This window comes from Bos indicus x Bos taurus, chromosome 15, assembly GCF_003369695.1.
Source record: "Bos indicus x Bos taurus breed Angus x Brahman F1 hybrid chromosome 15, Bos_hybrid_MaternalHap_v2.0, whole genome shotgun sequence".
Taxonomy (NCBI): Eukaryota; Metazoa; Chordata; class Mammalia; order Artiodactyla; family Bovidae; genus Bos; species Bos indicus x Bos taurus.
In genome coordinates this window covers 42,917,654-42,930,540 of record NC_040090.1, presented here as the reverse complement: position 1 = coordinate 42,930,540, position 12,887 = coordinate 42,917,654, and the positions used below count along the sequence as shown (strand labels likewise).

The 12,887-nt window shown below is 46.1% G+C and overlaps 1 protein-coding gene across 1 annotated transcript in view; it reads left to right on the top strand.

The window, feature by feature from the left end:
* Nucleotides 1-12,887, top strand: part of GALNT18 (polypeptide N-acetylgalactosaminyltransferase 18) — a 353,171-nt gene that overhangs the window by 297,669 nt on the left and 42,615 nt on the right. Inside the window, exon 9 of the mRNA XM_027563283.1 lies at nt 4,490-4,585. Within this exon, the coding sequence (XP_027419084.1) occupies nt 4,490-4,585 (96 nt within the window). The remainder of the gene's footprint in view (nt 1-4,489; nt 4,586-12,887) is intronic.

The window sequence follows — 12,887 nt, the reverse complement described above, 5'->3', positions numbered from 1 at the left end:
CTCCCTGCCCCTGGTGTGTTACAGATGTACAGTGACTGCCCATGTTCACACAGGCCGTCAGCCTGAGTGAAACTGAGTCTAGCACGTCAGCTTCTGATATCACTCCCACTCCTCCCTTTGGAGTGTTCCCTCAGGCCTTTTAGATATTCCAGGATGAAAACTTGAAGGAAGAATTCTTCCTCTGATGGCCTGTGGCCAGAACTGAGTTCAAGGCCTGCCTCAGCAGGAACTTAATGGGCACAGCCTCAGCCTAGAGAGGAAGAATTCTGCTGAAGGGCGGCTTCAGTGTTCCCACGGGCCTGCCAACACTCACATCCTAGGATTCTAAAGGAGACAGAGCCAGGGTCCCAGGAACTACCCCTTTCTACGCCCCTGCAGGGCCTCTGTTGTCCCCAAAGGCCTGACTATCGGAGGGGGTCGTGTCTTCCCATGAGAGTCCCCATGTTGTGGCTGACATGTCCTGAGAGAACCATCCAGTAGCCTCTTGCCTCTCCCCTTCTCAGGCTGGTATAATTCAGATGTCAGGAAACTCATCAGCTGGCGCTGCTCAGCTGTTACCTGAGGCCCCAGATCCCGCCTTCGCCGTGGAAGCACACTGGACTGTGAGGTGCCCATCTGCCCCATCCAGCCCCCCAGAACCGTCCTGAGGACACGGCGGACACGCTGTCCACAGCACGTTATGTGTGCTGCCTGGTTACTCTTGGACCAAAACAGGACAGACATGCTGCTGCAGCTCCGGAGAAGCTGTTGGCCCAGGCCTCTGAGAGCCAAGGCAAGCTTCTGGATGCATGGTCTCACCAAGCTATTAGCTGTAGCTAAAAGTATTCACCAAACTCAGCCAGAGAGGCATAACAGTGGAGGTGCTTGCACGCAGCCATTCCAATCCTGGGTCTGGGCCCAAGACATTCTGGTCTTGTAAGCCAAAGAGTCGCATCTTAGGAGCACAGATCGCACGTTTACCATGTAGACCCCTCACCCAGATCACACCCAGAAACCTTTGATTGGTCAAATAGTAAGTGGCATATCCATGTTGTGATCTAGATCTGGCTGAGTCCACAGTGGAGGCTGTTTTCACTCTGTCATGCTGAAAATCCATCCTCCCGCCACTCCAGAGGGCTGAGCTGTGTCAGCCATTCCTGGGACTGGCGGATGTCTGTGACCCTGTGCATGTGCATTCGCCGGCTACTGTTCAGGGCTCAGCTGGAGCCCCTCTCTCCTGCCTCCTCCATGGGCTGCGCTCTTACATGAGCAGAGACACTTGCTTGTCCAGGAGCATGATGAACTCAATGAGGGCAGTAAGCTGACGACGGTTGAGGCAGGATGCAGTACAAGAGCAAGACAGTTTGTGGAGCTGAATCTTTCTTCCTGGTGATTACTTTTATTCTGAAGTGGAGAGACCAGATGTCTTCTCGGTGAAGGGATTTTTTTTCCCCTTCCAACTCATGCCTAAACTTCATTGCTCAGGTCAAATAACCCCCCGGAACTCTCAGGCCACTGTCAAGTCTGTATAACCCAGACCATTAATCTAGTAAAAGGTCTCATTGATGCCTCTGGCAGGCAGAAGGATCATGGACCTTGCAGTGTGGGCATGGGCCTCCTCCAGGATTACTGAGCTTCAGGCCTGGGAGACAGCATGGTTTTGAATAATCCCAGCTCTGGTGCTGACAGGAGAGATGGAGTAGCATCCAGAAACAGACATGCCTGCTTCTGAAAGTTAGCTTTGCTACTTAATCACTGTGTAACCCTGGCAGTTTGTAAAACCTTAAAGGTTAGTCATATCACTTCACGGGACATTTTTCACAGTCTCAGGATTGTCACTATTTTATGATGGAAAGAGCTTGGGCTTTGGAGACAGACTCCAGCTCTGCCATTTTTCCAACTATGAGGCCATTCATTCATTACTCATTTTCTTCATTCGTTCATCCCATATGTACTTACAGTCTAATATGTGCCAGGGCTGTCCTGTGTCACAGGCAGTGAGAAAGCCTGAGACTTAGTCTGGTGACCGATAGAGGAGCCAGGCAAGTAGGGAAGTGACAAGAATACAGTGTGTAAGTGCTGCGCTCAGAGAAATGGAGGTGTGGTGGCCTCACACCCAGATGTGGGCCAGGAAAGGCTTCCAGAGTGACAGAGAGGCTGAGAACCACGGGAGGAGGAGGGCTTAGTCAGGGAAAAGAGAAGGCCAAAGCAGAGGGCCCATACAGTGGGAACAGCATTACAGGCCGAGAGGTGAGGCAGAGCTTCTTGCTACGACATAACTTCCTGCACCCTTAAGAGAGTTAATATTACCAATCTGGCTGAGGAATTTTGAGGATTAGGTGGGATAAAGCATGGAAAGCCCTTCACCTGGAACCTGGCACATAGATGCAGTCATAAACACTAACTTCCCTGAATGGCTTTCAGGATAGTTATAGCAGTAATAACAGCACCTAACAATTATCGCACTTTTGCTATTTGTCAGGCCCTGTACTAAGCACTTGCAGAGATTATTTCAGTTAATTCACAGACGTATGAGGTTGGCAATATAATTGTCCGTATTTGAGAGTCAGAAGGAAACGGACAAGGAGTTATGTAGCTTTGCCCAAGACCAAACAGCTGGAGCCAGGATTTCATCTCAGCTTCTCTCCCAACTTCCTCAACAGAAAATCTGCTTAATGGGGGATGGATGACACAGAATCAAAGAGGACTTTATCAAAAGTCACCACCCACCCTCATTCAGAGGCCAGCTTTGGGGGCCCACAGAAGAGCCGTGTCTGACACCAGGGCTTTCTGGAACTTTATGCAGGTCTCACTAATGGATCAGTGGGCCGTGGGAGGAGTCCGGGGCATATTTGCATACACTCCTCCCACACAGGTCAGTCAGGTAGTTGGTTTATGATAGAGGATTTTGTGCTGCATGGATGCTTCTGGGGCCCTGCCTAGGGAGCTGACACATGTTCATATTTCCTCAGAACCTCTAAACTCCAAGTTTGAGATTGAGCTGCTATCACCCAGTAAGGGAAAGGGAGCTCAAAAGAAAAGAATTTGACTCTGTTCTTTGTCCCCTGTCAAGAACAGGACGTTCATAGATCAAGTGGGGGCCTCCAGTTATCTGTTGCGCTTCACACTCCTTAATTGGGTTCACTGCACTCCTACCACATCCATGAAGACTACAAGAACTTAGCTGCTGTCTGCCTCTGGCCCTCCCCGGATAGATGACCCACCTGTGGCCCATTGCCCTGGTCTCCCCTGGATCCCCATCTCCAGCCTCCAGTTGTAAATAAAGTGCTTTGATCACTAAGAAGAGCTATGTAAGCTAGCTTCAGTTTAGGTGGGTAAGGATACCATAAGCTCTCTTACAGGCCCAGGAACTGAAGTACAGCTGGACCCAGGCACTCGTGCTGGGAAGCCACGAAAACCACAGTGGGGGCAGGATCATCTCTTGTCTCTAAATCCGTCTGCCTCCTGCTTCATCCCCACTTTATCACAGCTGGATTTCTCTGCTTGCACAAGCCCAACAGATCTCCATGCCCGATCTAAACGGCCCCACAATCTGAGAGGCCAGCACCCACTGAGCACACTGTTTGGTCTCTCATCAGGACTCCTAGGGCAGAATAAGAGGATGATGAGATTGTCACATTCCAGAAAGAGAAGGATGGGGAGAGAGGAGGAAAGAAAGAGAATTGTCCATTCATTCTAAACTGAGAGTTGGTGCCTGCCCTGGTCTCCTCAGCTGTGGCGTGTAAACAGGGCCACGTGAACCACAAGCTGCCCTTTCCAAGGGCTGAGAGTGGGCTAAGCCAGAAGGGGATGTTGACTATCAGCTTTCCTACCTAGATATGCTAAGATATTGATTCATAGGACTTTTGTACTGTTGACTGGCATGTGTTTGTAGGTGAGGATAAGAGACACCTCTCCCCTCTCCTATTCCCTCTCTGGTCCCCTTCTCTCTTATTCACCCACCAGACCTTCCTTCCACTCTAGGGAAACTTCATCAGCTGGGTCCCCACTGGGGCCTGGCCAGCCACCACTGGATCTGGAGGAGACAGAGAAGGCCTGATCCCAGGGGACATCCCAGGCCCCCAAACAGCTGACATGTTCCTCACCTCCCCCAACCCTCAAGAACAAAGTCTTCCATCCAGGGACTTCTGTTGGCCATTATGCCACCCTTGTGCAAAAGGAGAGGATGAGAAGTGTAGTACCATCTTGTGTGTATATGCCATATTTTTACCTAGACCCTCTCAGCTCCCAAAATCCAGCTTGCTGTTTAACAGCGTCCAAGGTCTTGTCCTTCAGAGGAGGCTGCTCTGCCTTCAGCACCTTTAATGCAAGGCCAACGCTGTTGGTTTCTTGGTATTAGTTGGTACTTGTTGATTTCTGTAGTATTCAGGGTTGACTGAAAGCAGAGTTGACTATGGAAGCAGAGCCTGTCTCAGTGGAATGATTGTTTCTCCTGATTTAATGCTTTTATTTCTCTCTTTTGTGTGACTGCCTCTCCTCTGGTGTTCAGTTGCAGAACTCCCTGAAGAGTGATTTGTGTCTTGATCAGGGTCCAGAGACAGAAAATGTTCCTATTGTGTACATCTGCCACGGGATGACACCCCAGGTGAGTTCTGAGATCCCCGTGCCGGGTGTGTGCATGTGTGTGTCTGGCGGGAAAAGAGAAGCTCAGCTCTGTCGTGGCTACTCTGGGCCCATGGACCTTGGGGGCTTTTCATTAGAAAGTATCCTCATGAGAAAAAAAGAGAGTCATACTTATATGTCTGGAAGGAGTCTAAAGGAGAGAGGCTGGGATGCCAGGATCCCCTGGGGTGGGCACAAGGAAGGTGATACATCTCTAAAGAGAGACACCTGCCTCCACTGGGGAAACTGTCACCGGTTACAGTCTTGGCTCTGGCAGCCCTGCCTTTCCCTGGCTGGAGGGAGCCCTAAGTTTCCCCTAGACTCCCTGCCATCTCAGAATCTCTTCAGAGTGCCTCAGGTTCTGCCCTTTGGTCCATCGTAGCTGGGACCAAAATTTATAGCCATGAGATCCTTTCTAGGTCTTCTGACCTTCCAGCAGAGAATGAAGGGAAGCTACCAGAAAGGTAAGTTATCCCCCTAAAATTCTCCATTCATAGCCATTCAGATATCCAAAGAGGATATTGAGACACTGGCAAGAAAAATGATTTATTCAGCAAAGTACAATGGACAATCAATGACCAAAGACACCATGGACTGACCCATTATGACTTGGCATTTTCAGAGTTTACTTATCTTAAGTAAGTATGTATACCTTCAGTATACATACTTGAGTATACATACCTTCTGAAGTATACCTTCAGAAGTATGAAAAGATTTTTAAAAGATACTTCAGTATAGAAGATACATGTGTTTGTGCAGTTGAAGTTAAGTGTTTTAAAGAGCTGTTACCTGCCTAAACTGAAGGTTATACAACTGAAGGATACTGTGAGATGTCACTAGTGTGCTATCCCAAGACTTGCCAGAAATGCCCACTGTGATCTCTATCCCCTGGTCCTTTCTGTGGGCTGAGCTGCTGTGACATCATTGATTGGTCTGTCACAGTCAGCAGATCACATTATCCTCACACCACACAGCATATCAACTCATTCTCCATTGTTAGAATGGTATAACATTTTTAGTGAGTGACTACTTTTATGCAAACTTTTTGTTGGCATATAACATATATGCAGAAAATAGACAAATTATAAGTGTACAGAGTAATGAACTTTCAGAGCAAACACACCTGTGGAACAGCACCCAGGTCAAAAAAAAAAAAAAAAACACAGTATTGCTTTGAGCCTTACGTAAATAGTTTCATAGGGTATATGCTTTCTCATTTTGGAATCTTTCCTTCATCATTATTTCTATAAAGTGTGTCCATGCCATTATATATGTTGTAATATGCTCATTTTTTTTCTACCATGTCATATTCCATTTTATGAACATGCCATATTTACTGTATATTCTACTGTTGACGGACAGTTGGGCTACTGCCAGGTTGGGAATATTACAAATACTACTGCTATGGACATTCTTGTCCATGTCTTTTGGTGTGCATATGTACTCGTTTCTTCTGGATTTAAACCTAGAAGTCAAATCACTGAGTCATAGGTTTGACGTATGATCACTTTTAGTAGACACTGCCTATATTCTATAGTCTGCTAGGGCTGCTGTAACAAAATGCCAGAAACCAGATAGCTTAAACAATAGAAATGTATTTGCTCACAGTTCTGAGGCTGAAAGTCCAAGATCAAAGTGCCAGCTGAGCTGCTCTCTCTTTTTCTAGCTTGCAGATAGTCACCTTCTCACTGTGTCCTTGTGTGGCAAGGGGGAAAGAACGAGCAAGCTCTCTGGAGTCTCTTCTTAAAAGGACACTAATCCTATTGCATCAGAGCTCTGCTCTTATGACCTCGTTTAACCGTAATGTGAAGGTCTGGGAAATTCTCAGCCTATCCACGTTACAAAAAATGAGAAACGTTGATTTGGAGAGAATACCAAAGTGCTACTGAACAATCATTTGATTAAGAGATAAAGGGTGGGGCTCTTGGGCTTAATCGACCATCTCACAGCAGAAGGCATCCATAGAGAGGGGGTTATACCAGCAGGGACACTGCCAGTGAAGTAAAGGTAAATCAGGGAAAGACAAAGGAACGCTATTGGACTTCTTGGATTCTGTAAGATGGGACCATAAAGCTATTCAATTGTTAACATGTACTGTTCCACAAGAAAAGGGAAAAAGGATACTGAAGGTGATTTAGAGATCATCAGGGCACAAGTCCTTACTCCTACCACTGGCCCCAGGGTAAGGCTGTTCACTCAAAGGATGGGCCTGCCACTCTGGTTTCAGTGGGCCAGGATGACCCTGCCACAAGCCAGTGGAGTGGGACCAAGGCAGTAAGCAGCTTGGACACTAAGCAACCTGAACAGTAAGCAGGGCCACTCCAGAGAGCCAAAGGGGCAGGCTGCCCCACAGAGCAGTGAGGGGTGATGCTGCCACCCCAGTGGGTCTGGAGGGCAGAATATCCAGACAAAGGTGATCTTTCCTGAGCCTTAAGATCCAGTGGAATTTTGCCTTTCTGGGTTTTGGGCTTGCTTGCGACCCATCACCCCTTTCTTCTTTCCAGTTTCTCCCTTTTGGAATGTGATCACCTATCCTGTGCCTGTCCCACCATCATATTTTGAAAGTGCATAACTTGTCTGATTTCACAGGTTCTTAGCTGGAGAGAAATTCTGCCTCAGAATGAATCATACCTTGAGTCTCACACATACCTGATTTAGATGATATCTTGACTTAAGAGTCAATGCTGGAATGGGTTAAGACTTTCAAGGTTGTTGGGATGAAGTGAATGTACATTGCGTGAAAGAAGGAAATTAACTTGGGGAGCCAAGAGCAGAATGCTATAGACTGAAACTGTGTCACTCCAAAATTCACGTGTTGAAGTGCTAAGCCTGTCTATATGTGGAGTAAGGAAGTAATCAGGTTAAATAAGGTCATAAAGTGCAACACTGATTTTATGGGGATAGTGTCCTTATAAGAAGAGCCACCAGAGCGCTCCGTCCGTCACTCTCTGCCATGTGAGGACACAGCAAGAAGGTGGCCATTTGCACCAGAAACTCTCACCGGAAACTGAACAGGCCACCACCTTGATCTTAGACTTCCTGACTCCAAAACTGTACGAAAAAATAAACAAGGTCATAGGTAGTTCCATCTTCCTCTAAGCCACCCAGTCTGTGGCATTTTGTAATGGCAGCCAGAGCCATCTAATACACTGTCAAACAGTTTTCCTAAGTAGTTGTATTAATTTTTACCCCACCAGCCATATATGAGAGCTGTAATTCTTCTCCATCCTTGACAGTATTCCGTATTATCTGTCTTTCTAAACTTCGAGATATTGTGGTGGTTGTATAGTGCTATCACATTGTAGTTTTAATTTGCATTTCTCTGATTGTTAGTGCCATCAGGCACCTGAGTTTCAGTTGTTCCTGAGTGTGGGCCAAGATGGCCAAGGTCACAGTAGTTCCATCTTTGTGTAAATTCCCTCTCTGTGTTGTAATACGTATGATCCAAGACGCAATGGGTGAACTCACTTTTAACGAATCTAGGTGGAAACGTGTGGTGTCGATGCTCATCTGCATCTCTGGCCACGTGTCAGACGTTTCTTCTGTGGGATGGTGGGTGCCTGGGCAAGCCGAGTCTTCCAGCTGCAGGTGATTCAGTATGGGGACAGTCTTTGCTGTAAGGAGCATGGATTCTGGAGCCAGATTGCCTGAGTTCAAATGGCAGCTTTGAAACTTTCCAGTTGTGAACCTTTGGACAGGGTTTTAAATGTGGGCCTATTTCTTTCACCTGTAAAATATGGATTAATAATGGTGTATACCGTAAAGAACAATGTTGTAAGGATTTAATACATTTAAAATAATGCCTAGCATATAGTAAGGGCTAAATAAATGTTTAGCTATTACTATTGCTGTGATGATATTATTATTATTACTGATCATTGAGCCTTACTCAGTATAAATACCCTCCAGTTTCTAACCCCAGCTCACACTGGACTGACTTTCCTTGACCTCAGGTGTCATGTGCTATGGGCTCCAACCTTGGTCAGAGCTGACCCATAGGCTCTGAGAGCATTTTGCTATAGTAGCAAAAATGCAGTGGGGTAGGGGTGAGGACAGTGAATGGGGCATCAGGAAGCCTGAGGCTTGGTCTTGGCACACATTTGCAATCACCTTAACCCTCTCTGGGCCTTATTTTGTTTTATTCTTTTACTGAGGTATGCTTTTACACTAAGGTATACACATCTTAATTGGAGAAGGAAATGGCAACCCATTCCAGTGTTCTTTCCTGGAGAATCCCAAGGACAGAGGAGCCTGGTGGTCTGCCATCTATGGGGTTGCACAGAGTCGGACACGACTGAAGCGACTTAGCAGCAGCAGCAGCATACACATCTTAAGTATACAGTTCCGTGAGTTTCCACATTCATAAACACTGTACAGGCACCACCTACATCAAACCCATCATCCCAGTGGGCTTCCTCGTTCTGCCTTTTGGTCAACACTTCCATCCAATGCTATGTGTTAGTCGCTTAGTCGTGTCCAAATCTTTGGGAACCCATGGACTGTACCCCTCCAGGCTTCTCTGCCCATGGGATTCTCCAGGCAAGAATACTGGAGCGGGTTGCTACTTCCTTCTCCAGGGGATCTTCCCGATTCAGGGATTGAACCCAAGTCTCCCACATTGTGGGCAGATTCTTTACCATCTGAAACACCAGGGAAGTCCAGGTAATGACAATTTTCATCTCTAGCACAATTGATTAGTTTTGTCTGGGTGTGTATTCTTATCTGCCAGTGAGGAAGTTGGACTGGCCATCTCCAGGCCCAGCTCTGCCAGCTCTGCCAATCTGTTTACCTTGAATTCTCTTGTTCTGAAATCCAGGTGCCTAGGATGTTGTGAGCTTGTGCTGTGCTTGCCAGGAATACTTGGAGCTGCCTTGCCTTGATGCTTTGTAAATCAGCTTTTTGTTGTGGAGCTGCAGCAGGCCTTAAAAACTTGGGTCCCCCTCCCATCCCCTGCAGAACCTTCCTGTAACTGGTCTGTACATGAACACTGGGGCCCAGCTGCCCTCTCCTACCAGGCTTGAGGTACACAGCTGTCAATACCCAGAGGTAAGGAGGCTTGAGACCAGCCTCAAATCACACACATTTCCAAGAACAGGGAGGTGTAGGGACTCTGCTGTGGCAGGAATTTGTTGAGTCTGGCCTTCCCAATGAGTTGGGAGATCTGGGGAGAACTGGGTCATCCTGGAGATGGGCTGTGTATCCTTGGCAGGTGTTCATCCATCCATTAGGGTGGACTGCATCCATTAGGTGCAGGCCCTGGTCATAGCAAACACCCTCTTCTAACAACACAAGAGAAGACTCTACACATGGACATCACCAGATGGTCAATACTGAAATCAGATTGATTATATTCTTTGCAGCCAAAGATGGAGACACTCTATACAGTCAGCAAAAACAAGACTGGGAGCTGACTGTGGCTCAGATCAGGAACTCCTTATTGCCAAATTCAGACTTAAATTGAAGAAAGTAGGGAAAACTACTAGACCATTCAGGTATTACCGAAATCAAATCCCTTACCATTATACAGCGGAAGTGACAAATAGATTCAAGGGATTAGATCTGATAGACAGAGTGCCTGAAGAACTATGGATGGAGGTTCGTGTCATTGTACAGGAGGCAATTATCAAGACCATCCCCAAGAAGAAGAAATGCAAAAAGGCAAAATGGTTGTCTGAGGAGGCCTTACAAAGAGCTGTGTAAAGAAGAAAAATGAAAGGCAAAGGAGAAAAAGGCAAGATATACCCCTTTGAATGCAGAGTTTCAAAGAATAGCAGGGAGAGATAAGAAAGCCTTGCTTAGTAATCAATGCAAAGAAATAGAGGAAAACAATAGAATGGGAAAGAGTAGAGATCTCTTCAAGAAAATTAGAGATACCAAGGGAACATTTCGTGCAAATATGGGCACAATAAAGGACAGAAACTTGTATGGACCTAACAGAAGCAGAAGATATTAAAAAGAGGTGGCAAGAATACACAGAAGAACTATACAAAAAAGATCTTCAGGACCCAGATAACCACGATGGTGTGATCACTCACCTAGAGCCAGACATCCTGGAATGTGAAATGAAGGGGACTTTAGGAAGTATCACTATGAACAAAGCTAGTGGAGGTGATGGAATTCCAGTTGAGTTCTTTCAAATCCTAAAAGATGATGCTGTGAAAGTGCTGCACTCAATATGCCAGCAAATTTGGAAAACTCAGCAGTGACCATAGGACTGGAAAAGGTCAGTTTTCATTCCAATCCCAAAGAAAGGCAAAGCCAAAGAATGCTCAAATTACCGCACAATTGCACTCATCTCACTTGCTAGCAAAGTAATGCTCAAAAATCTTCAAGTCAAGCTTTAATAGTACGTGAACTGTGAACTTCCAGATGTTCAAGCTGGATTTAGAAAAGGAAGAAGAAAGAAAGTGAAGTCACTCAGTCATGTCCAACTCTTGACAACCCCGTGAACTGTATAGCCTATCAGGCTCCTCCATCCATGGGATTCTCCAGGAAAGACTACTGGAGTGGGTTGCCATTTCCTTCTCCAGGGAATCTTCCCAACCCAGGGATTGAACCCAGGTCTCCCACATTGCAGGCAGATGCTTTATCCTCTGAGCCACCAAAGAAGCCCAACCAGAGACCAAACTGCCAACATCCACTGGATCATCGAAAAAGCAAGAGAGTTCCAGAAAAGCATCTATTTCTGTTTTATTGACTAAGCCCAAGTCTTTGACTGTGTGGGTCACAACAAACTGTGGCAAATTCTTTCAAGAGATGGAAATGCCATACCACCTTATCTACCTCCAGAGAAATCTGTATGCAGGTCAAGAAGCAACAGTTAGAACTGGACATGGAACAACAGACTGGTTCCAAATTGGGAAAGGATTACATCAAGGCTCTATATTGTCACCCTGCTTATTTAACTTACATGCAGAGTACATCATCATGAAAATAATGAACTGGATGAAGCACAAACTGGAATCAAGATTGCCAGGAGAAATACCAATAACCTGAGATATGCAGATGACACCACTCTTATGGCAGAAAGTGAAGAAGAACTGAAGAGCTTCTTGATTAAAGTGAAAGACGAGAGTGAAAAAGTTGCCTTAAAACTCAACATTCAAAAAACTAAGACCATGGCATCTGGTCCCATCACTTCATGGCAAATAGATGGGGAAACAATGGAAACAGTGATAGATTTTATTTTGCGGGGCTCCAAAATCACTGCAGATGGTGACTGTAGCCATGAAATTAAACAACACTTACTCCTTGGAAGAAAAGTTATGACCAACCTAGAGAGCATATTAAAAAGCAGAAACATTACTTTGCCAAAAAAGGTCTGTCTAGTCAAAGCTGTGGTTTTTTCAGTAGTCATGTATGGATGTGAGAGTTGGACTATAAAGAAAACTGAGTGCCTAAAAATTGATGCTTTTGAACTGTGGTATTGGAGAAGACGCTTAAGAGTCCCTTGGACTGCAAGGAGATCAAACCAGTCCATCCTAAAGGAAATCAGTCCTGAATATTCATTGGAAGGACTGATGCTGAAGCTGAAACTCCAATACTTTGGCCTCCTGATGCAAAGAACTGACTCATTTGAAAAGACCCTGATGCTAGGAAAGGTTGAAGGTGGAGGAGAAGGGGACAACAGAGGATGAGATGGTTGGATGGCATCACTGACTAATGGACATGAGTTTGAGTAGACTCCGGGAGTTGGTGATGGACAGAAACCTGTTGTGCTGCAGTCCACGGGGTCGCAAAGAATTGGACATGACTAAGCAACTGAACTGAACTGACTGAGGTGCAGGGGATAAGCAGATGGTGAGGAGGCAGGGCCTCTGGTTCTCAAGGGTTTCCAATGGCATCTACTAACCCTTAAGAAATTGATTGGCTCATGGAAGAGACAAGATGAGGAGGAGGATGACCTTAGTACAAGGTCAGGGTACATCTCAGAAGGGGACTGTGAACAGATACAGGCCTCTGGGATACTCCAAATCTCCTAGGCTTGGTCCAAATAAAATGCTCAACATGCATTTCTAGGAGCATTTCCCCTCCTACTAACAGTTCTCAGCGAATCTTTTAGTACCATGGCCACAGAGGTCAAGGAGAACCCAAGGAAGTTCGTAGACAGGACTGCCATGTGCATCGTGCAGGTCGTGCACTGCACAACTCCAGCAGAGGGGTGGGGAACAGAGACCTACCCAAGGTGACAGTCTTGCTGGCCTCTGTTATGAAACCCCATATATTCCTTCCTGAGCATCACACTTGATAGGAAGCATAACAATGTTAAAAAGCAAATGACAAGG